At 34.1% G+C, this 24,957-nt stretch overlaps 1 protein-coding gene across 23 annotated transcripts; it reads left to right on the forward strand.

Annotated features, from left to right (window-relative positions):
• LOC101511908 (disease resistance protein RPP2A) lies at positions 1-24,348 on the forward strand. Of its 23 annotated transcripts, none has more exons than XM_027336086.2 (15): positions 1-128; positions 898-1,419; positions 2,145-3,198; positions 3,531-3,985; positions 4,616-5,720; positions 5,833-6,114; positions 12,503-13,300; positions 13,631-14,401; positions 14,638-14,783; positions 15,106-15,151; positions 21,679-21,784; positions 21,879-22,019; positions 22,750-23,007; positions 23,091-23,474; positions 23,753-24,348. In XM_027336086.2, exons 1-11 carry the CDS (start codon positions 100-102, stop codon positions 21,694-21,696), a joined length of 5,226 nt encoding a protein of 1,741 aa, XP_027191887.1. In that variant the 5' UTR covers positions 1-99; the 3' UTR covers positions 21,697-21,784; positions 21,879-22,019; positions 22,750-23,007; positions 23,091-23,474; positions 23,753-24,348. The 23 variants fall into 23 exon arrangements, with proteins under 23 accessions (XP_027191887.1, XP_027191888.1, XP_073226406.1 ...); XM_027336087.2 differs by having other exon boundaries at positions 21,899-22,019; XM_073370305.1 differs by having other exon boundaries at positions 21,899-22,005.
• The last annotated feature ends 609 nt before the right edge of the window (positions 24,349-24,957 follow it).

A 24,957-nucleotide genomic window follows, 5' to 3' on the forward strand; every position in this document is an offset into this window, starting at 1 on the left:
GCCAGCGACTAACAACCATTTCTTGTTTCATTCTAAATTGGATAGTGCACTTCACACAGCTAACAATGCCAAACCTCACAAAACACGTTATTCCCCCTTATGTATCCAATTATCTTCGCACAATCGAGGTACTAATAGTAATACCTATTTATTTATTATGTGAAATTTTATTCTTTTTCGCTCAAATCAATGTGTGATTTCTAGGGTTCAAGCTTTGGACATAGTCATAATAATAATAATCTTCCTATTCATTCACATCACTTTCTTGTTACTCATCATCCTCATTCAGAGTATACATGTAAAGGAACATAGTCACTCGCTAGCAGAGAAAGGGCTTTTATGTCAATTCAAAATAACCATAAACCCTCCATTTCAACTAAGTGCATTTCTTTAAGTGCTTTTGATGTAGTTCTTAACTTAAAATAAGCATTTTGTGATTAAAATAAACTATAAAGCACATATACTAACGTGGACACCGGATAGGATGCTGACACTCCTAATAATTTGATAAAATAAATTAATTGAACTTAATGAAGGTTTTTGAGAAAATTATGGATTGAAGAAATCATGGGAGTAATTATGAATATTTTAAGTTAGGAACAACGCCAAAAGCACAAGTTTTCTTCTTTTTTTACTGTTGAATCAATCAACGGTTTTTTTTTCTTTTTTTCAGTTGACCTATTTGCAACTTGTCTGTGCGTATGTTATAATAATTCTATAGTTTAATTGAGACAGATACCTTTTGCTTCAGAATTAGTAATTTATAATCGCATAAAGCTTGACTTTTGGTATTCAAACATTTCATTTCACTTGAATTCTTCTTTCATTTCATGTCACTTGACTTTTGGTATTAAAGCATGCATCACTTGAATTAACTTCAGATTCATCATAACTCAGTTTGGCCAATTTTTCATCAAATCCATCAATGTCTTCCTTCACTACTAATCCAAACAATACAAACTACGATGTGTATTTGAGTTTATGTGACGAAGATGCGGGTTCTTTTGTTTCGAATCTATATACGGCTCTTACTTCAGAAGCTGAAGCTGTTGTTTTCTGGGACCATGAGAGGTCTGAAAGTGGAGAAATACCAACCTCAATACTGAATGTGATAAGAGATTGCAAAGTTGCTGTAATCATATTTTCAAAGAATTATGCTAATTCAAAACGGTGTCTTCAAGAATTGGAGAAAATAACTGAATGTAGCCGAACCTCAGATTTCACTGTTCTGCCTGTATTCTATGATGGTGTGTATCCCTCGAACGGAAGTTTGCAGAGAGGTATGTTTGGAGAGGCTTTTCATGATTTTCTTGATAGAATCTGTAATGAGGAAGACAAGTTCATGGGTTGGGTGGCAGCTATTAGTAAAGCTTACAAATATTCCGGACCAAGATATTTCTTAGTTATGGATATTTACAGGTATTTTTAATTAGTTTTTATACAAAGTTGACTTAGTGTATGTTTGATTGTGTGGTGGGGAAAATTGATTTTGGTTAAAAGTAAGTTGTATGTAAAGTAGTTTACATTTGGATTGCATTCATGTAATAGTGATTTTTAGGAATTGATATTGTTTGGATGTATTACAGTATTAGATCAATATTGTTTTTGAGTGTGTAATTTGCCAAAAAGAGTTTTAACATGTATAAAAAAAGTTGCAAAAAGTTAGAATTGATTCAACTTCAACATGAAAGCTACAAATAGTTGCCTCTGCTTTGAATTGATTCCAACACTAAAATTGCTTCTCATTATAGAAAGAAAACATCATAAAAATATGGTCGAACGAGAGTTTCCACCATGAACCCAACGAAACACTTACAAAGTGAGATGTGTCACTCTTTATAAACTCTTATGGGGCATTATATCTTTTTCAACGTGGCAACACAATAAATTTAGAGTTAAAACTTGCTTGATTTGAAATTAGATTACTCTATTTTTATGAAACTTTTTAATTCTGTCAATTTGTCATGTCTATTTAATGTGTCTATTACTCTATTTTGTATAGTGGTTCAAATAGTTGAGATTTCAATTTACAGCTCTCACCTTATTAATTCCTCCTTTCTTTTGAGCCATGCACGTGATGGAAAATTGTTATATGTATAGTTACTCATGCATTTCATCTCTTTTTCATATATTAATTTATACAGCGAAGAGATTCAACATATTAAGAATGTAGTTGATCGTGTTACTTGTGTGCTAAACAAGAAGATTAACTTGTTCAGTGCTTTCTATACAGTGAGTATAAAATCTAGTGCACAAGATGTGTTTCAGCTATTGAAACAATCAAATTGTCCTCTCCTACTAGGGATATGGGGGATGGCAGGGGTTGGTAAAACAGCCATAGCCGAAGCCATTTATGATCAAATTGGTCCCTATTTTGAAGACAAGTGCTTGCTCAAAAAAGTCCGGAACATTTGCCAAAAGAATAATGGTCAAGTTTCTTTACAAATGAAACTTCTTTTTGATATCGACAAAGCAACTGAAATAAAGATACATACAATTGAATCAGGAAAAGTGATTTTAAAAGAAAGACTTCGACATAAAAGGGTACTTCTTGTACTTGACGATGTAAATAAATTGGAGCAACTAAATGCTTTATGCGGATGTCGTGAATGGTTTGGTGCAGGTAGCAAAATAATCATTACAACAAGAGACAGACATCTACTCAAGAAGCATGGAGTTGACCATATATATAGAGTGAAAGAACTAGACGAAAGTGAATCGCTTGAAGTTTTGAATCGGGGCGCATTCAGCCTGGCTAGAAGTACTCCAGAAGATTTTGTTGAACTTTCTAGAGAGGTAGTTGCCTGTTCTGGGGGATTGCCTCTTGCTCTTCAAAATCTTCGATCAGTATTGCATGGAAAGGAAGCACTTCAGTGGAAGGGTCTGTTGAGGAGTATGGAAAGATCATCCATTCCATTTCCACAACTACTAGAAGCTCTAGAAAAGAGTTTTAGTGATTTGACTGATGAAGAGAAACAAATATTCCTTGATATAGCATGTTTCTTTAATGGGATGGACCAAAATGATGTACTCCAAACATTAAACAAGTCAACACAATGCGCAGCTCTTCAAATAAGTCTCCTTGAAGACAAGAGCCTTGTAACCATTGATGATAATAACAAGCTTAAAATGCATGTTCTGCTACAAGCAATGGCAAGAGATATCATTAAGAGGGAATCAAATAATATGACTAATCAGGTGAATGGTAATATATATATATGTATGTATAATATTGAGGTTAGCTCAGCTTGTTAACATTTGGTTTCATCAATGTAGCGCTTTTTGGTTCCAAAATATGTGACGGTGGAAACAAAGTGAATATTAACGAAATCAGTTTGTTAACATTTGGTTTCATAATCATCACAAGAACCTCAAAAATCAATTCGTGAGAATTTTGGCAAAATAAATTAGTAACAAAATAAGTTGTCGGTAACCTCATAGTTAATGATGTATTAGTGGCATCAATAATTTTAGCTATTGTATATCTAAGCTTTGATTTCCATTATTTTACTTTCCTTTGATTATTTCAGCCAAAGATGTACGATGTGTTCTTTAGTTTCAGAGGGGAAGACAGTCGTGCAAAGTTCATTTCACATCTCTATTCCTCTTTTCAAAATGCGGGGATTTATGCTTTTAGAGACAATGAGGAGATTCAACGAGGAGACCATATCTCAATCTCATTATTGCAAGCAATTGGACGGTCTAGAATTTCCATCATTGTTTTGTCTACAAATTATGCTAATTCAAGGTGGTGTATGCTAGAGTTGGAGAAGATAATGGAAATCGGCAGAACCAAGGGTCTTGTGGTTGTGCCCGTGTTCTATGAGGTAGATCCCTCAGAAGTACGTCATCAGGAAGGCCAGTTTGGAAAAGCTTTTGAAGATCTTATAACAACAATCTCAGTAGATGAATCCACAAAGAGTAATTGGAGAAGAGAACTATTTAATATTGGTGGCATAGCAGGGTTTGCACTCATAAATTCTAGGTTATCTTTTTTCCCCTTAGAATATTGTTTGTGATGCTTTAAAATTCTTAAATCTTAAGCCTTGGTGTAATAATATCTGTCCATTTTAGAAATAGCTTTTTTAAAACTTATCATTTTTAAAATTTATCAAGAAACTTATTTAATATTTTGAAAATAGTTACATAATCTAAAATTTGATTGCAATCAAAAGCTATTTTGAATAACTTTTAATAGAAATAAAATGATTCTAATAAGTATGGTAAATGTGAAAAAAAATGCTTAATATATTCCAGAGGTGGAAGTTTAACTTAATCTCTCACAATTAAAAGATATGGGGGGTTTATACTGCAACATAATCATGCCGGAGAAGAGTATTTGAGGCATAATATTATTCTTCTATCATTTCACAACTAATTATATCAAAATATGCACGTGAATTTGTAGACTTACCAGTAACAGCTTCTAATAAATGACAACAATTCACTAAAGTTCGTGCTTCTCTTTCATTCCCATTACAATGCATTTTTTTCTCTAAAAATATGCACGTATACTGGCATATAATTCTCCATTTTCTTTAGTTAGATGCATATATTGGAGAATGCTTATACATGCAATTGATTGTGCACCTAATATATGGGTAGTATTTTATAGGAATGAAAGTGCAGATATCAAGAATATTGTTCAACATGTCACTCGTTTACTAGATAGGACAGAGTTATTCATTGCTGAACATCCAGTTGGCGTAGAATCTCGTGTGGAAGTTGCAACTAAGCTACTAAACATCCAAAAATCAGAAGATGTTCTACTTCTAGGAATATGGGGAATGGGGGGCATTGGTAAAACAACCATTGCCAAAGCAATTTATAACCAAATTGGGAGAAAATTTGAGGGAAGGAGTTTCCTTCTGAATATAAGGGAATTTTGGGAGACAGATACTAATCAAATTTCTCTACAGCAACAAGTACTTTGTGATGTTTACAAAACAACAACAATCAAGATACGTGACATAGAATCAGGGAAAAATATTTTAAAGGAAAGACTTGCCAAGAACAGGGTACTACTTGTGCTTGATGATGTTAATGAATTGGACCAGCTAAAGGCTTTGTGTGGAACCCGCGAATGGTTTGGTCCTGGGAGTAGAATAATCATCACAACCAGAGATATCCATCTTCTTAGATCGTGTAGAGTTGATCAAGTGTATACAATAGAAGAAATGGACGAAAGTGAATCTCTTGAGCTTTTCAGTTGGCATGCATTCAAGCAACCAAGTCCAAAAGAAGGTTTTGCTACACATTCAACAAATGTGATTGCTTATTCTGGGAGATTGCCACTAGCACTTCAAGTCCTCGGGTCCTATTTGTCCGACTGTGAAATAATAGAGTGGCAGAAAGTTTTGGAGAAACTCAAATGTATTCCCCATGATCAAGTACAGAAGAAGCTAAAAGTAAGCTTTGATGGTTTAAGAGATGTTACAGAGAAACAAATATTCCTTGATATAGCTTGTTTCTTTATTGGGATGGACCAAAATGATGTAATACGAATATTAAATGGGTGTGGATTTTTCGCTGATGTTGGAATGAAAGTCCTTGTAGAGCGAAGCCTTGTAACTATTGACAAGAAGAACAAACTTAGAATGCATGATTTGTTGAGAGACATGGGAAGACAAATAATTTATGAGGAGTCACCATTTGATCCTGAGAAGCGCAGTAGGTTGTGGCGCCGTGAGGATGTGTTTGATATATTATCAACGCATAAGGTAATTATTAATTAGAGAACTTCTTGTATGGCTTATATATGTTATTAGAAAATGTTTAGGTACCATATATTTAAGCTAATCGTTTTATGTTTCTCTGATTTTTTAATTTCAGGGAACAGAAGGTGTCAAGGGACTAGCTTTGGAGTTTCCAAAAAAAATTACTGTTTGTCTGAATACTAAAGCATTTAAAAAGATGAATAAACTTAGATTGCTTCAACTTGCTGGGGTGCAGCTTAATGGAGATTTTAAATATCTTTCACGAGATCTTAGATGGCTGTATTGGAATGGATTTCCATCAACTTATGCTCCTGCAGAATTTCAGCAAAGAAGTTTAGTTGCCTTTGAATTAAAATATAGTAATCTCAAACAAATATGGAAGAAGAGCCAGGTACAGGTACAAATTCATTTTAATATTTTGCGCATGATTTTTTTTCTCCAGTCATATTTGTCAGAAGCATTAAATTTTCCCCAGACCATAGAAGACAAGCAATAAATTTAAATCTATCGTCTCATCTAGCTCTACAGTTTTTGTATAGTGCGCTTTTAGGAAGAAGTTAGGCAAGGCTTCTAGAATTTGGCAAATTGGTGAATTAGGATGACGAAAAGTTGTACTATGTCCATTACTTTGACAATTTCACAGATATGAAGAAAATTAAGTAGTGTATTAAATTTGTCTATTTTGTTTATTGATGTTCCAAGATTGCCCTTCAATTAATTTTTTGGTTATACAATGACTACAAGGTAGTAAATTATTGAAGAGTAGTTTTGCAAAGAAAGTAATTTGAAAAGTTATTTAGTGATAAACTTTTTTCTTTTTCAAATTAGTCTTATGCGTTTAAATAATCTAAACTAAACAACGTAAATACAACCATGCAATCAAATTTCAAGCTTGTCATATTGATTTCTGTGTTTTAGGGTGCAGCTAGGTTAAAACAAGAGGAAAGGAAAATTTCTTATTATATTTAAACTGAAACAGTACAAAAACACACACCCACGCATATATATATATATATATATATATATATATATACAATGTTGTTGAATGCAGAGAATAAAGGATAAATAAATTAAGAAATAAATCAAATCAAAGTGATTGGATTCTTTTCCAAAATACAAATAAACTTAAATAGAAAATCAACTAATAAACACAATCATAACAGATCTGATTGCTATATGTCAACACCCCCTCAAGTTGGTGCATATATGTCTAGCATGCCCAACTTGTTTACAAGAAATTCAAAACTAGGCCTGAACAGACCTTTGGTAAGGATATCAACAACTTGTTGTGAAGTAGGGACAAAAGGCATACAAATCAGACCTGCATCTACTTTCTCTTTTATAAAATGTCTATCAATTTCAACATGTTTGGTTCGGTCATGTTGAACAGGATTTTGAGAAATACTAATTGCTGCCTTGCTGTCTCAATACAACTTCATTGGAAGATTTATAGGAAGTTTAAGCTCTTCTATGATTCTTTGAAGCCATAGGATTTCACAAACACCTTGGGCCATTGTCCTATATTCTACCTCAACACTGCTTCTAGCTACTACATTTTGTCTCTTGCTCCTCCAAGTAACTAAGTTCCCCCAAACAAATGTGTAGTAACCAGATGTTGACTTTCTATCTGGATGGACCCTGCCCAATCTGCGTCAGTGAATACCTCAATGCCTTGTTGATCAGTTTTTTGGATAAACAGTCCCCTTCCGGGGGAACTTTTGAGATACCTTAGAATACAGTAAACAACCTCTAAATGTTCTTCGTGAGGTGAGTGCATAAACTGACTCACTAAGCTAACAACAAAGACTATATCTGGACGAGTATGAGATAGATAAATTAGTCTTCCTACTAATCTTTGATACCATGTATCCACTAGATCACCACTACCATCACCACCAGTTTTCTGATTAGGATCTATTGGAGTAACAGCTGGCCTACAACCCATCATCCCGGTTTCTTTTAGAAGATCTAAAATATATTTCTGTTGTGATACAACAATCCCTTTCTTTGATCTCGCAACTTCCATTTCCAAAAAATATTTTAAAGACCCAAGATCTTTAATTTCAAACTCAGTAGCAAGAAATTTGTTATTTCATTACAGTCATCCCCAATGATAACAATATCATCTACATAAACGATCAATATAGCCATTTTACCTTTAGAAGAATGTTTCACAAACATGGTGTGATCGCTTTGACGTTGAGAATATCCCTGCTTCTTAACAAATTGGGTGAATCTTTCAAACCACGCTCGAGGTGACTGTTTCAAGCCATAAAGAGACTTCTGAAGCTTGCAGACCTTTTGGTTGAATTTAAATTCAAACCCCGGGGGTGAATCCATATAGACTTCCTCCTCTAAATCTCCATTTGAAAATGCATTTTTTACGTCTGGCTGGTGTAATGGTCAATCCAAGTTAACGACTAAAGATAAAAGAACTCTATTGGTGTTATGTTTTGCAACAAGAGCAAAATTTTCTGAGTAATCAATACCATAAGTTTGTGTAAAGCCGTTGGCAACTAACTTGGCCTTATACCTCTTTACTGATCCATCAGCCTTGTGTTTTATGGTGAACACCCATTTGCACCCCACAGTTCTTTTTCCTCTAGGTAGATCCACCTCTTTCCAAGTTTGATTTTTTATAACAACACTCATGTCTTCCAAGACAGCTTCTTTCCACTTAGGAAACCTTAGAGCTTGTTGTATATCTCTTGGGATATCTATTTTTGTCCGTTCATAAGTAAAAACTCTAAAGGTGGGAGACAATTTGTCATAAGATATAAAGTTAGAGATAAGATGTTTTGTACATGCTCTTATCCCTTTTCTAACAACAATGGGTAGACAAGAAAAGGTAGGTTCTAGAATGACAAAATCATTGGGAACAGGTTCAACAAAGACAAGATTATTATGTTCAGAATGTTCAAAATTTTGAAAGGGTATAATAGAATTAGAAAGACTCTTACCTATTGGATTTTGGATGTTTGGCAGTGTTGAGGTTCTCTTCTCTAAGGCACTTTTTTTCTTAAGTATACATGGTCAAAGGGTTGGATACCTTTGTTACCAATTTCAACTGTCTCATTTTCAACTTCTGGTTCTATCAAGACATTTTCATAAATATCATGTCCATGGCTTTGACTAGATTCACCCAAGGATATTTTTTTTTGTTACTTTCCTCAATTTCTAGTATTTTCAAATAGGATTCTACTATGTTACTTTTCACAATCTGTTTTTTCCAAATAGTTTAGAAAATCCAGATTTGCAATTTTTTAAATATTGAACATCATCCTTCTATTATCTCCCCTTGAAAATGATTACCAAAAAATGAGTTTTTTTCAGAGAAAGTGACATCCATGGTCACAAAAATCTTTTTGAAAATAGGTTCAAAACATGTGTATCCTTTTTGATTGGATGCATAGCAAATAAAAAACACATTTTCTTGCTCTAGGCTCAAGTTTTCCTTGATTCGGATCATGAATATGAACAAAAACAATACATCCAAATATCTTTAGAGGTAGAGTATGTGAAAGTTTATTATTAGAAATAGACTTGTGAAAACATCAAACGGAGTTTTGTAATCTAAAATTTTGGTAGGCATCCTATTTATCAAATATGTTCCAGTGAGAATTGCTTTTCCCCAAAGATACTTTGGAACCTTATTTTGAAACAACAATGCACTAGCATCTTCAAGGAGATGTTTATTTTTTCGTTCAACCACTCCATTTTGTTGTGGAGTATCCACACATGAACTTTGATGAATGATACCTTGTTGTAGAAAAAATCCATTTAAGTGTTTATTAAAATATTCCCTTCCATTATCACTACGGAGAATTTTGATTTTTACTTGAAATTGAGTCAACCATTTGAAAAAAACATTTGAAGATACTTTCAACTTTAGATTTTGTTTTCATTAAGTAAATCCAAATTAATCAAGTGTGATCATCTATGAAGGTAATAAACCATCTTCTTCCATTAGGAGTAGGGTCCCTACAAGGTCCCCAAACATCACTATGAATTAATGTGAATGGATTAGATGGTTTATGCACCTGAGGAGAATAGGAAGAACGATGATGTTTTGCAAATTGGTAAACTTCATAGAAAAACTGATTTAGATTTTTATTCTTAAAATACTCGGAAAATAAATGCTTCAAATAACAAAACTTTGGATGTCCTAGCCTATAATGTCATAACATTATTTCTTCATTATTATGAACCAAAATTGAGTTGAGACTATTACTATGAAATTCCTCTTTAAAATTAGCCTCATCATTGAAGAGATAGAGATCATTAACCTCTTTAGCGCTGCCAATCATCCTCCCCGATTTCAACTCCTGAAATTGACAATTAACTAGGTTAAAAATAGCCAAACAGTTAAGATCTTGTGTTAAGTTGCTTATGGACAGCAAGTTACATGACAAATTTGGAACATGAAGGACATTGTGAAGAGTTAGAGATTTAGAAATAGGGATAGAACCAACTCCAGCTATGGTGGAAAAAGTACCATAAGCTATCTTTACCTTTTTATGACCTGTACAAGTATTATAAGTGAAAAACAATTTTGAGCAATCTATCATATGATCAGTGGCTCCAGAATGATGATCCATGGAGTTTTAGAATTTGGTTTGGAACTCAAAAGAGTAGAAGAGAAAGAGATACCTTTTTGAGCAAGAGGATGAAGAAGTAACTGACATAGAGGTAAAGAGCTTATACAAGTGCTCTAGTTGTTCCTTAGAGAAAATAGATGCCTTAGAGTTGACTTTATTCTCCAAATTTTCTCCATTTGCAGCTTGGAAGACCCTACCCTTTCCATTTGGCTTCTTGTTCCAGTTGGGTGGTTTTCCATTAAGTTTCCAACAAGTTTCCTTAGTGTGCCATGGTCGTCTACAATGATCACACCAAGGTCGTCTTTTTCTTTCTCCATTTGCTACGTATCCCTTTGCAGGCATAACAGAACTCTCAGTTTCTTGCACCCTTGTACTATCAGATTTTTGCAACATAACTTTCCTTTTGGATTCCTCCCTCCTTACTTCAGAAAATACTTGCCTCAATGAAGGAAAAGGTTTTGTGCCCAAAATTCGACCACAGACTTCATCAAGTTCTGGATTGAGTCCTGCTAGAAACATATAAACCTTTATCGTTTTCTTCTCTTTTCATAAATCTGTTTGCATCTTTGGAATTCTTCCAATCATCCTCATAACATTGGTCAAACTCTTGCCTAAGGATAACCATGAGATTAAAGAATGGTGTGACATCTTTATCTTCTTGTTTGGACTGCCACAAATGAGTCTTAAGTTCATAAATTTGTGAGGAGTTCTCCAAGTCAGAATAGCAATCGCGTACAGCTTCCCACACCTCTTTTGCAGTGGAAATGAATAGGTAGGGCTTCCCATTGAGTGAATCAACCACCCAATGATTATGGAGTTCTCTGACTTCCCGTTGCCATAAAGAGATAACTTCACGGTCTGGGCCCATTCAACATAGTTTCTATCATTCAGCTTTTGGATTAGAAGTTGTAAACTAGAGTTTATGGATAGTGGATCATTTGTGGTAGGGGTTGACACTATTTTAGGGTCACCAAATTTTTTTCTTCTGGTATTGTAGTAGTGGAGGAATAATTTTTTTTCAGTTTCTTGTGAGGACATGGTGAGCTGCCACAGGATCAGATCAGAGCCGAAGCTCTGATACCATGTGTTTTAAGGTGCAGCTAGGTTAAAACAAGAGGGAATGAAAATTTCTTATTATATTGAAACTTAAACAGTACAAACATATATATATATATATATATACACATATATAATGTTGTCAGCTTTCTAATGAATGCAGAGAATAAAAGAAAAATAAATTAAGAAATAAATCAAATCAGAGTGATTTTATTCTTTCCCAAAATACAAATAAACTTAAATAGAAAATCAACTAATAAACACAATCATATCAGATTTGATTGCTATATGTCAGCAATTTCTTTCAGGCTATATAATATTGAGAATCTGAAGCATCACGTATTAGAATATCATTTTGAGTTGAGAAATAGTGAAAACTCTTCCTCCCAAATCTCTCTTGCTGCGCTACTTTGTGTCTGTGATTTTTGTGTTTTGTAAAACTATGTTCCAATGATATCATGGTGTAATAAATAGTAGGCATGACATGATAACTGCACTTGTGTAACATTAATTGGCCTCTACATCCACAAATCGTGTAACATATTTGTTTCACACGTGTAAAATGTGTCATGTCTATTACACCTCATTACCAATGGTTAAAAAATAGACAAATTGAGGAAGTAATTTATATATATAAACCGTTGAATTTTTTGGGGTTTTAGATAAAAGCAAGAGAGAAAATAATAAGCACCTTGAATATTGATAATAACTTCATATTGACTTATATAAAAGACTCAATATGAGTTCCTATTTATAGGGATACATAGACTTAAGTCTTAAATCAAGAACAAATCATAATAAGAAGTAATATATAATCTAATCCTAAGAGATACTCTAAGATTATAAATTGATCATAGAAAATTACTTAAGATATTATAAGATATTCTAAGAACATTTTCTTAAACTAAAACAATTCAAGTTATCACTTTTACAAATTAAAAATTAGCTTCTAAATTTAATATTCAAAGCAAAATCAATGCTCATGTAATCATTAACCAGCCTTAATTACTGATACATCTCTGTGTCAAGGTTTAGTGGAAAACAGTCATTCTTCCAAATTCCAATATATTTTTTCTAAGCTTCTCTTATTATTCTCTTGTGCGTGTGTGTGTGTGTTTTTTTTTCTTGCAGATGTTAGAGAATCTAAAAATTCTTAATGTTAGTCATTCTCGGGATTTGACTGAAACCCCAGACTTTTCATACTTGCCTAATCTTGAAAAGCTAGTACTCAAACACTGTCCAAGTTTGTCTGTGGTCTCCCATAGCATTGGATCTCTCCATAAACTTCTTCTGATAAATTTGAAAGACTGCACAGGTCTTCGAAAACTTCCGAAAAACATCTATAAATTAAAATCTCTGGAAACTTTGATTCTTTCGGGATGTTCCATGATCGACAAACTGGAGGAGGACTTGGAACAAATGGAATCTTTGACAACCTTGATTGCTGATAGGACTGCTATAACACAAGTGCCCTTTTCAATAGTAAGATTGAAAAGCATTGGATATATTTCTTTATGTGGCTTTGAAGGATTTTCACGTGATGTATTTCCTTCTCTCATTCGGTCTTGGATGTCACCATCAAATAATGTGATATCTCTAGTTCAAACATCTGCGTCCATATCATCTCTTGGTACTTTCAAGGAACTTCTAAAGCTTCGAAGTCTTTGTTTGGAGTGTGGATCAGATTTACGACTTACTCAAGATGCAGCAAGAATTTTGGATGTATTTAAAGCCACAAATTGTAAGAAATTGGAAGCAAATGCAAGTACAGCTACATTGGAGAACCCTGATATGTATGCTTCTCCTTTAATTGATGATTGCCTCGGTCAAGTTCGCACTTCACAGTCAAATAATTACTTGAAATCTCTCTTAATTCAGATGGCAACAAAATGCCGAATCCCCAATATCACTGAAGACAATATTTTACAGGTTTGCATATTTTTTTGCCCAATTATGTCATCCTTATTTTGAATGAGACACCAATTTAATTCTTAAAGTTTTCAAACTCATTTCACATTAGTAGTTTTTGAAATGGGTGTGAATAACTCCATGATTAATTCACACATAATTTAATCAAGAATTAAATTACAAGCAATGTACATTTTTAAGAGAAAAATACCATTTTACTTTTTTTTCTAGTTAGATTAGATGATCATGTATATGAAATGAGAATAAACCATTTTATACATCTTAGTAAGGATGCTAAAATGAACTACATAAACATAATTTGAGCCATTGAAACACTTGTTAATTGTAAAGGCTGCAGATGGGACTTGGGATTCATTTTTTCTCTTTGACGACAATAAATCCGATTGGTTAACCTTCAGTTGCAAAGGTTGTTCTATAATATTTGATGTCCCAGCAATAAAGGGGAGTAACCTGAAGAGTATGATGTTGTTCGTCGTCTATTACTCTTCCCCGGACAACATAGCATCAGATGGTTGCAAAGGTGTGTTGATCATAAATTACACAAAGGCAACCATTCTGGCCTATAAAAGAGATACACTAACATCCTTTGAGGATGAGGATTGGAAGAGCATAACATCAAATCTAGAAACTGGTAACAGAGTGGAGGTTATGGTTGTTTTTGGGGAGGGTTTCATTGTTGAGAAGACGACAGTATCTCTCTTATATGATGAACCAGTTGACAAAGAAATGGAACACTGTCATGTTGTAGACGGGGAGGATGTTATTGCTTTTGGTGATGACGATAAGAATGTTAATGTTACTGATTATATTAATGAGCCAGTGGATAACAATGTTACTGGTCCTGGTGAAGATGAAAATATAAAGGAAAATAAGCACTCGCATGCAGTGGATAAGAATTCTATCTTTTCTAATGATGATGCCATTGCAGCAAATAAGAATTATGCTGTCTCTGGCGGTGATATGTCAACAGATAAAATTGCTACTATTTCTGGTGAAGATGAAAATGTGAGTGATAATAAGAACGGGAATGCCAGTAACAAGGATGCTAATGCTTCTAGTAATGCAGATAAGAAAGTTGTTGATTCTGATGGAGATAAAAATGTGAGTGATAATAGAATATGTTAATTCATTTTTCTTTAAATAAATTTTTTCTTAATATTATTATAAAAGCAGGATTTCACAATTGAAGCTGTTGCCTGTTGGACAAATTGAGTTGCTCAACTGCTATAAACAGGATTTATGTTTTGCCTATTTGAATTTAATATACATAATATATACTTTTCTAGCCCATTTTTTTGTTCCTGAATTGCCCTTTCTTTCTGTTATGTGTTCATTAGAGATTTCGTAGACTCTTCACCAAGCTTCCTTCCCTTGTTCGGGCTGCTCTGATCTCACGCCCTTTCTGGTTCAGTCTTGTTGTCATTCTGGTTTGGATCACTTGTCGTGGTCCTAAGAAGCGAAGTAGTCGAAACCTCCGTACAAGGTGAGAACATTTCTAGTCTTAGTCAAAATGTGTTTGTTGATTGTAAATAATCCATAGTTATTGTTGAAGGGAGGGATTTTAATGGAGGGAATGAGAGGGGAGAGGTACGAAAAAGTGGTGGAAAAAATAAATATTAATGAGAGGAAAGAAAGAGGGATTAATCCATTCTTTGTTTGGTTCACAAGGGAATCAGAGAGATTTTAATGAAGGGAAAATATCAATTTACCTTTTATACCGTTGCAATTGTTTTATCGTACAAGTTACCTTATGTTAAGTTTTTCGAAAGGAACTACCTATTCTGATTTGTAAATTTCACCCGAAGTTGTGCACTTCAATACGGGGAAAGGCAACACTGGGCAGTGCCTCTGGTGAGCTTTGGAATCCTTCTTTTTTTTTTTTTTGATCAGAGAAGAAAATATTGTTTAGAAAAATTTGATGTCATTTTTTCTATTTAAATGTTGGTGTTAGTCTTTGTGTACATAAATGACTATTTTGAATTTTTTATAAAGGAATTATATATGAGAGAGTTGAGTCTTAACATTTTTTATTAGTGGATTATTTGACTAATTAACCCCAGGAAGTTTATGAGAGTGTAACTAGTGGAAACTCAACTTGGTTTGACAAGTGAATTATTTTAGGCAATAAGGATCAGCTCATGTTACGTGTTATTATGACTATAATATTGTGAAAAATATAAGCAAACAATTATAATAAGTTTCTCTACATGTTTATCCGGTGATGGATCTAGGACCCTTGATCAGCTGTGCAATCTATTTGAAAAAAAAATTAAAATTAATTAATAATTAATATAGGCCCTTTGAGGGTGGTGCATGACGACTTGTGGACTTGTAGACTTTTAAGTCGTGGTTGGCGGCCTGACTCATGTTCGACAGTCCTATACGACAGGCAGTGGCTAAACAATTTGAACTGATGAGATGAGAGCAGAGAGAGTGTTGTGATATTTTTCATATCCCAGGGTAGTCGCCTAGAAGGAAAGAATTGGATTAGGCTCGTAACTCCTAAACAATTTAAATAATAGTATAAAGTGAGTAATATCAATAATTAATGAATAAATTAATGAATGGTATTCTTTGTATGTGCATAACTAATCACGACTGTTTCTTATATCAATATGTGAGTCAAAATATTAATTTTTGTGGTTATCTGCACAAAGACTATAAGAAGAAAATAGACTTGACTTTCTAGTCATATGATCAGTAGCACCAAAATCAATAATTCAAGTATGACTGAGATTTGTAAGATCTAATACTAATTATTTATAACTTAACAATTGAATTCATACACTTTAATAAAACAAAGACAAATAAAATGAAATAATAATTAGAATCATAAGACACAATTGAAAACTATATTCAAAATATAGTTTTTCAATTTGTTTTAGTAGATTCATAAATTAATATTACAACTTGAACTAATTTAAGTCTTTAACAAATTGTTATTATATCATATAATTCAATACATCAGAATTTCAAAACTACTAAGTCTGGACCAATCCTCTGGTGCTCAACATGTATCTTGGTTTCCTCCAGCTGCTAATATAAAAATAAAGGGGTGGGATAAAATCTCAGTAAGTTCTGAAAATAAAGGGAGAGGTAGTTTAAAAATATTTCTTTCATAAATATACATAAAAACATGAAATTATGATGCATCTCATAATGAAGCTCTTAACTTCAATTTTTCAAAAAAGCTTAACTGAAATCATTCTTTCATTATGATTTTGAAAACTATGTATGACCTCAAATCTTTTCCTTGAAATAAGGAAAAGTCCCCAATATTTTGATGTGAGTAACCAAGAAAATTGAGTCCTGATTGATAAAGGTGGTCTGACCAAACCCCAACCAATATCCTGAATGTCCCACCGTGAATAAAGCAATGCATGATCTGATTAATGAGAATGTAATGCACTTGAGATGTTATGTATGCAATGCCTTGATAATATTAAGTTTGCAATGCATCATTACTCTATAACACTTATGATAACTTAATCAAGTGGGAATTAAATTTTATCAGAGCTGGAACTGTCAAACTCAAAATTTCTGATTTGTAAACTGTGCCCTTTCTATTGGAGAATTCTCCTTTAAATAATGTTGTTACATAATGATTTGGGTCTTACTATAACGGCTAACTAATTAATTGTAATAATAATTACATAATTACAAATATCATCAAATCTGCACAATTAATGATTACGAAACTGCCAACAACCAGAGAATGATCGGGAGGAGGCCGTGGAGGTTTCGGACGTCTTTGGTACACCAAAAGGGGCTTAGGTGCTGATTCTCCTGCAGAATTGTTAGAAAATAGAGGCAAAATAGATGGCGATGTAAGAGAATAAGTATCTTGGTTAGCAGAAAAAAAAAATGCATTCTCTTGAAAAATAACATTTCTAGAAACCCGTATCCTATTGAGATTAGGATCATAGCATATAAAACCTTTTTGGTGGCTTGAGTAACCAAGGAAAACACATTTAACAGATTGAGCTGTAAGCTTGGTGCGTTCTTGGGGATGAAGATGAACATAACAGACACAACTAAAGGTACGAAGATTGCTATAAGATGGTTGTTGTCCATATAGCCTTAAAAATGGGGAATCATTGTTTAAGGCTTGAGAGGGCAGTCGATTAATAAGATGGACAGCGGTGGAGAGAGCTTCACACCAAAATTGAGAGGGTACAAAGGAATCCAACAAGAGAGTACGGACAACATCAAGGAGATGGCGATTTTTTCTTTCTGCTACCCCGTTTTGTTGGGGTGTAAAAGGGCATGACCTTTGTGATATAATGTCATTTTTCTGCAAGAACTCCTGAAATAAAGAAGATGTGTATTCTCCCCTATTGTTAGAATGCAAAATTTTAATGGTAGATGAAAATTGAGTCTGAACATAGGCATAAAAAAATTTAAATGCAGAAAATGCTTCAGCCTTAGAGCGCAAAAAATAAACCCATGTAAAACGACTATAGTCATCAATAAAAGTGATAAAGTACTTATAACGAGCATGAGATATAATAGGTGCTATTCCCCATAAATCACTATGGATCATGTCAAAAGGTTGATTTACATTTGTTTGATGAATTGGAAATGGTAGAATTTTACTTTTACCAAGTTTACAAGAAATGCAATCAAATTGAATAGCCCTAAGAGATGGGGAATTTTTATTGCCAAGAACTGCAGATTTCATCAAGTCATAAAGGACATTTGAGTTTGGGTAACCAAGACGCTTATGCCATGTTTGAAAATCAACAATTGCAAAATTACAAGAAATAAAAGCATAAAAGAACATAGGGACTTCAGTGAATAAAGAGGAAAAAGACGTTCAACTTTAGGCCCCGCCGCAATCATCTTCCCTGATTGTTGATTCTGCACAAGACAACCAGATTTTGAGAATTCAACTCTACAATCATTGTCAACTAATTGCCCAACTGAAATGAGATTACTAGTAAGACCAGGGAAAACTTAAACATTGGTGAGAGATGAAGAAATATCACCAATTTCTGTAATAGGCAAACTGTTTCCATCATCAGTTTTTATTTGGAGATTACTAGAGTAACTTGTAACATTGGTAAGGGCAACAACATTGTTGGTCATATGATTAGATGCCCCTGAGTCAAAATACCAAGTAGAATCAAGGGAAGTAATGTTACCTGAAAGACCCAAAGCAGAAAATGCGAAAATGATCATTTGTTGAAACGTCCATGTAAAGTAGTTTTTTCCATTAAGACGCACAAAAAGGGTATCATGCTTGCCGGTGAACATGATGCCGAGGGAAACAATTGAAGAGAACTTAGGAGACGTGAAAACTGGGAATGTAGAAACAACAACGAAATTATGATCGTCGGTGGCGAAGAACTAAGATTTCAAGAAAAAATAGAGCAGAAACAACAAGGAAAACTATGATTGACGTCGGCAAGGAACTATGATTTCAAGAAGAAAAAAAATCGAGGAACTCGAGATTTGATCCCAAAAAACAGAGAAATCTGATTTGGATCGCAACCTAGTTTGATACCATGTCAAACTCAGAATTTCTGATTTGTAAATTGTGCCCTTTCCATTGGACAATTCTCCTTTAAATAATGTTGTTACATAATGATTTGGGTCTTACTATAACGGCTAACTAATTAATTGTAATAATAATTACATAATTACAAATATCATCAAATATGCACAATTAATGATTACGAAACTGTCAATTCTATTGACAGGAACTAGAGGCAAACGTAGCCAGAGGCAGAACTACTGGCCAGAGGCGGTGCATTTTGAAGTAATAGATCAAAGGCAGCATGACCGGAAACATATAGATCAGAGGCAGCATAATCAGAGTCAGAGGATATGTGACCAAAGATAGGGTCAGAGGATACGTGACCAAATACAGAGTTAGAGGATACGCGTCTAGAGGAAGAATCAAAGGATACGCATCCAAAGGAAGAATAAGAGGATACGCGTCCAGAGGAAGAATCAGAGGATAAGCGTCCAAAGAAAGAATCAGAGGATACACGTCTAGAGGTATAATTAAAGGATACGCGTCCATAGGAAGAATCAAATGATATGCGTTCAGAGGAAGAGTTAGAGGATACGTATCTAGAGGAAGAGTTAGGGGATACGCGTATAGAGGAAGAATCGTAGGATACACGTCCAAAGGAATAATCAGAGGATACGTGTCCAGAGGAAAAATCAGAGGATATGCGTCCAGAGGAAGAGTTAGAGAATACTTGTCCAGATGAAGAGTCAAAGGAACTTAGATCAGAGGCAGCATGATCAGAAGAACTTGGATCAGAGGCAAAATAGAAGCATTTCACCAGAGGCAAAATAGAAGTAATTTACCAGAGGCAAAATATCTGGCATCATAGAACAACTAACAGAGACAAAAACAAAAAGAGAAATCAGAGGCAGAAATACTCAGAGTTGAGAAATGGCATCTGAGGCAACATGCCCAGAAACATAAGTTAATCATTAGAGGTAGAAGACCTAGAATCATGAGTTAGGAATCAGAGGCAGAAAGAGAAAAGGCACTGGGGTATACATATCAGTTCCCATTATAAGCTACAAACAATCCTTAATCGTATTTTTCCCAAATTTCTAACTAACTTATCAACATAATCATGACACAATTAAAATAGCAACATGAATGATGCTTGAACACAGCTTTGGGTGCAGACTTCACAAACACGTACATGCTTAAAAGTTCCACTTCCTCACTTTCTCTGAATGTTTCTAACCCTTTTTCACCCAAAAACGATTTCACCAATAAATGAAGAATTTTCAATTAACTTAACCCACAATCCCTCGTGCTAAAATAATTTAATGTAAAGAACTCACATAAATGGCACTAAAGAATAAGAAGATTTTGGTCCAAAGCAGCTCTCAACTAGTCTTGAAGATGAGTTCCCTGCTTTACTTATTTGAGTTGATTTGCAAGGATAAAGAGACAGATTCCCACATGCAAGGCTGCTGGGCTGCTTTGGGGGACTTTAGTGAACTTCTAGTCTTGGAAGATTTGGAAGAAAAAGAAACATGGAGGATTTGGAAGAAAAGGTGAACAGTAACAATATGGTTACCCTTTAGACTGGTTACATGAAGGAGAAGGGAAAAATGAGAGAATGATTGAGTATTTTTTCCCGGAAAGGATAAAATGAGGGAAAAAAAGGAAATTATCCTTTTTGTCCCTTGGACATTCCCCATATTACCCTTTTGTCCATTCCTATTTTAATTAAAACTTTTTATTTCTAAATTAATGTATTAATACTTTGACTACTCTTTATTTAACATATTTTAATTAAATGGGTTATTACGATTGACACTAGGTAGAATAGTATTTGGAAAATTACATCTATGAGTTATAAAGCCGGAAGGAGTTTGTACAATTGGTTTAATTGTTTGTTGGTTAAAAGAGGTGGGCTTGAAGGAGACTGCTTCTCTTGAAGGAGACTGCTTCTCTTGATTAGAGGTACCAAGCTTGGAGGGTACAACATTCTTTTCCTTCATTTTTCTTCCAATTTGGAGGTTTTCCATGGAGCTTCCAACATGTATTACGTGTGTGTTATGGACTTTTGCAATATTCGCACCATGGTTTCTTTCCATCTCTCTTCTCGTCGGGCCATCACTACCAGGGGCACCGCTGCCTGAACCACCATTGCCGGCGTTGATGATCACTTCTGGTTTTTCACCAAAACCATTGTTGTTGTCGCCGCTGTTGCTACACATAAGGGCAGCCTTTCATGGGGTATTTTGCACCATTAGGTAGACAGAAAAATAGGTCGGGTCGCAAAATAGATCGTACAAAAATTAAAAGTAAAATGTTGATGCCCCTTTATGTTTGGAGTCCCAAACCCCACTAAGCTGTGGAAAACTTTACACCCTAACCAAGAGCTCTAGATACCATGAAGAAAGTAAAACGCAAAATACTTTTATATTTTATCACTACATCTCTAAGCTCTTTATATAAGAAAAAGAATTAAAATAGAAATAATGACAAAATCATAAAATAAAAATAAACAGAATAGTATAAAATAAAAGAGAGTCAAATCTGATTTTCTTTGATTCTTCAACAATTTGCTTTATTTAAAAATTGAGACTGTGATTCAAATAGCGGGTCAAACTTTAAAATATTCAAAGTTTCATATGTGATTTTTAAACATTCAGGTGCAACCCCCAATTGCACTTGTTTCTGCCTGTATGTTTATCAATTTGCTTTTGTGTCTTTCTTTATCATAATGTGGTTGGTCCTCTCTTATGCTTGTAAGATAAGTAGATAGCTTCTATCCTGTTAAGATGTATATTTAGAAGTTTGAATTATCCCCTCTTTAAATAGTATTGTTGGTTACATGGAAAAAAAGTAGTACCTTGGTATATACTGATAACTAAATATTGATAAAATGTAGATGTATGAGAAGGGGTAAATGGCTAGCGGATTGTGTAAAAAAGCTTATTACTTAAAAGAAAGCCAAAGACGAACATTGTCTCAGCCAGTTGCAGAGCTAAGCTTTTGTGAGTTATTACAGAGGATTGATTTTTGCACCACACTTTTTGTTAATACACTCCACTTCCCTTATTTTGTAAAATAATTTTTTTTCACTACAAGAGGACAATGATTCTCCATAGGAAATTCAACAATAACCATCTTAAACACAGAATCCAGCCATTGAAGGATGTCTTTTTCCTGCCTCCGTCTCTGGCATCTTCATCTTCTCCGTCATTGTCTATTTCAGGTTCACGGGTTCAGGTTATGATAAATTATGAAATTTTGTTTCAGAAATGTGTTGCAATTGATAAAAAACACGCGTTTATTGTGTTCTAGAATTATAATTCTGGAACCCTTTCTGTAAACAATTTCAAAAATATGATTCCAAAATACAATAAAGAGTTAAATAAGTTTTGGATCCCTATAAAATTTTGTTTTTAGTCCTCATAAAAAAGTTCACATATTTTAGTTCTTACAAAATTATTATGCAAGCAGTTTTAGCCCCTGGTAGAGCATCAACATATATTTTTGAATGATTGTTTTGCATACATGTTTAAACACTATAAAAAGTTCTTCAAGAGAAAAAGAGCTAAAAAGTCGATTTCTAGATCCATATTTTAAGGACTTTTATCTTGAACATATGACATTTAAAAAATTCATATTTAATTCATCCAAAGTTAAAAAATTCTAAATTTGTGCGATGAACTTTTAATAATGTTCTAAACATGCTTGCAAAAAATCATTCAAAAATTTAAAAGTTGAAGGATGTTTCTTTTCAGCAAGGATTAGAACAACTTGTAGAATAATTTTGTAGGGACTAAAAACGAAATTTCAAAATTTATAAAAACTAAAAACTTATTTAATCAAATTTCAGACGCTTTTAAAACTTAGGAAAAAAATGTGTTTTAACTATATGATTTTAATTGGTATACATTTCTCAATCTTTGTTTACATATTTTAACTTTTGTTTATAATTTTATCAATTATGTAGTTATGGCAATGGCGTGAAGGGGTTTTAATCTCTAATGATCAACAACTTCATCATGCATACAACATGTAGCGGCTGAATCCAGTACTCATGTGTTTGAGTAACTTCAAGAATAGGAGGTCCCTATACCTGCAGAGGAGGTTTAGTACATGCAAAGCCAGTGTACATCAATGTTGAGTCATTTTTTGGTGTCCTGACGATATGTCTGTCCTAAGGTCGTTTCATGACTATGCTGCAATTCAGTTGTGGGTTATTAGAGATGTAAAAAAACTTGTATTTTCTTTACTTTCGTTTTGTTAGAATAATTCTTAAAATTAATAGTAACAAAGCTTCTATGGTTGCAGGACCTTGGTTCTCTAAAGGTGGTGTGGTGACCCATTGACGAAAAATGATAATGATGATCATAGGTCAAGGGTACATACAGAGCATGGTAGGCAAGGGTCTGCTGTCTGATTTTGTTTAGAGGTGGCATAGACAGTTTTCACCTACTGTCATGTTTACTACATCTACCAAACACTCTTCATTTGTATCTCGTCATATCTAGTGACATTGTGTGGGCTTATTTACGTAATTTCCAAAGGGTCAAACACTCATACATGCAATTATGGAGATCGACACCACAAGAGGTACACATGTTTGCTTTAGTTGGTTGTGAGATGTCTAGGAGGTGGAGTTAGATGATGAGCCTTTAAACTATGCAGCAAGAGTATTTCTACTGCATATGATAGGTACTATCATTTCTTGTGATAAGAGTACAATGATTGTGAATGTTGAATTTTATTGTCTCCTAACTACTTGTAGTAGGTATGCATGGTGGTGGCCTCGCATACTTATGCAAGCATCCCAGTGATGTCTGTGTGCATTGCACTCTCGAAGTTATATGACCCTTTTACAGCTACTTTTAGTATATACTGTATTGTTTATAATTGTTGACTCATGAGACCAATTGAACCTAATGAGAAAAATAAAGCAAGTCACTAATGTTTTACAGACATTTATTTTTTAGGCCTTGAGATATACTAAAGACACCTCAAGTCGGTCGTTGTTCACCCTCGAGGGGTACAAGTGATATGTCTGCTTAAGTCGTACGCTGATAATTAAGAGTAGTGTCCATTTCAAGACATCTCTTAGTTTTCAGGATACATTAGATCTGTCCAATGATGAATGCTTACTTATTAGAGAAGCTGTTGTGCATGTGGTAGGAATTCTCCAATCTCATGTGAGTAGGCTGGTGTGGTGAAATATCTACTAATAAGATGGACAACTAATAGATGCGGTATGCAGATCATGTTGTTGATAAAGTTGCTTGAGCATTTCGTGTGACATATCCAAGAAAGTGACCTGATGGATACAGACTCCATTGCCTCATCCCCCTTGGTGAGGGAGTCCTTCTGAAGATGTTAGTCAGGATGCCTGTTAGAATATCAGACTCTAGTTTTGTGGCACTTATCCTTTTGTGTTTAGTTTAAATACTGATATTTTGTATTATCTATTTCATATTATGATGGACACTTAATATGTTATATTGTTATTTGTAGACTCTACGTAAGTTGATGCTTGACACAAGGATGGTAACAAAAGGGATTAAGGTTTGGGAAGTCATACTTAAAGCATTTGTCAATATGTTTATGCTTTATTATTAAAAATATCCCTCAAGTATAGGGATTCAGTTGTATAAGATTACTAGTAGGGATTTAGTTATAATAGTAATCTAGTGTGTGTACATACATACATATATATATATATTCAATAAAATATATTTTTACCCTAATTCTTGACATGGCATCAGAACTCGTGGTCTTTGAGAGTCTCGATTTCGCATAAATCAGTCGCCTTCATTGTGGCCCTTTTTGATACATTCATTGCAACAACTTGAGATTTTTTGTGTGTGGCCTATTCGCTGCCATAGTGTGTTCAATATTCACGATGTTACTGTTCATGTGCGTCAGACCGCCTACTTCATGCCACCACCCACACCACAAGACTCGCCTACATTAGATCGGTCGAAACCAAAAGCTATGTTGTCAACGACCTATTCACACGTGCCTTCCTGTTTTGCACATGTCACCCACTTGCGATGTCATCTCCAGTGCGTGGTGCCCACGTGCTGCTTTTGAGACCTTAGATCACCTTCGTTTTCAACCAGATTATAGATTGACCGTTTCTCATCTCATTTTGGTGGTTCACTTTTTGATCGGAGCACTTTTGTTT

This window comes from Cicer arietinum, chromosome 6 (assembly GCF_000331145.2).
Source record: "Cicer arietinum cultivar CDC Frontier isolate Library 1 chromosome 6, Cicar.CDCFrontier_v2.0, whole genome shotgun sequence".
NCBI classification, from domain to species: domain Eukaryota; kingdom Viridiplantae; phylum Streptophyta; class Magnoliopsida; order Fabales; family Fabaceae; genus Cicer; species Cicer arietinum.

What these genes read in the sequence shown, in the direction of transcription:
- LOC101511908 (XM_027336091.2), top strand. Translation starts at nt 100, where the DNA reads ATGTATCCAATTATCTTCGCACAATCGAG. An exon ending in CAAATAATATGACTAATCAG is followed by an intron (nt 3,199 to 3,530) that starts GTGAATGGTAAT and finishes TGATTATTTCAG; the next exon opens with CCAAAGATGTACGATGTGTT. An exon ending in ATATATTATCAACGCATAAG is followed by an intron (nt 5,721 to 5,832) that starts GTAATTATTAAT and finishes TTTTAATTTCAG; the next exon opens with GGAACAGAAGGTGTCAAGGG.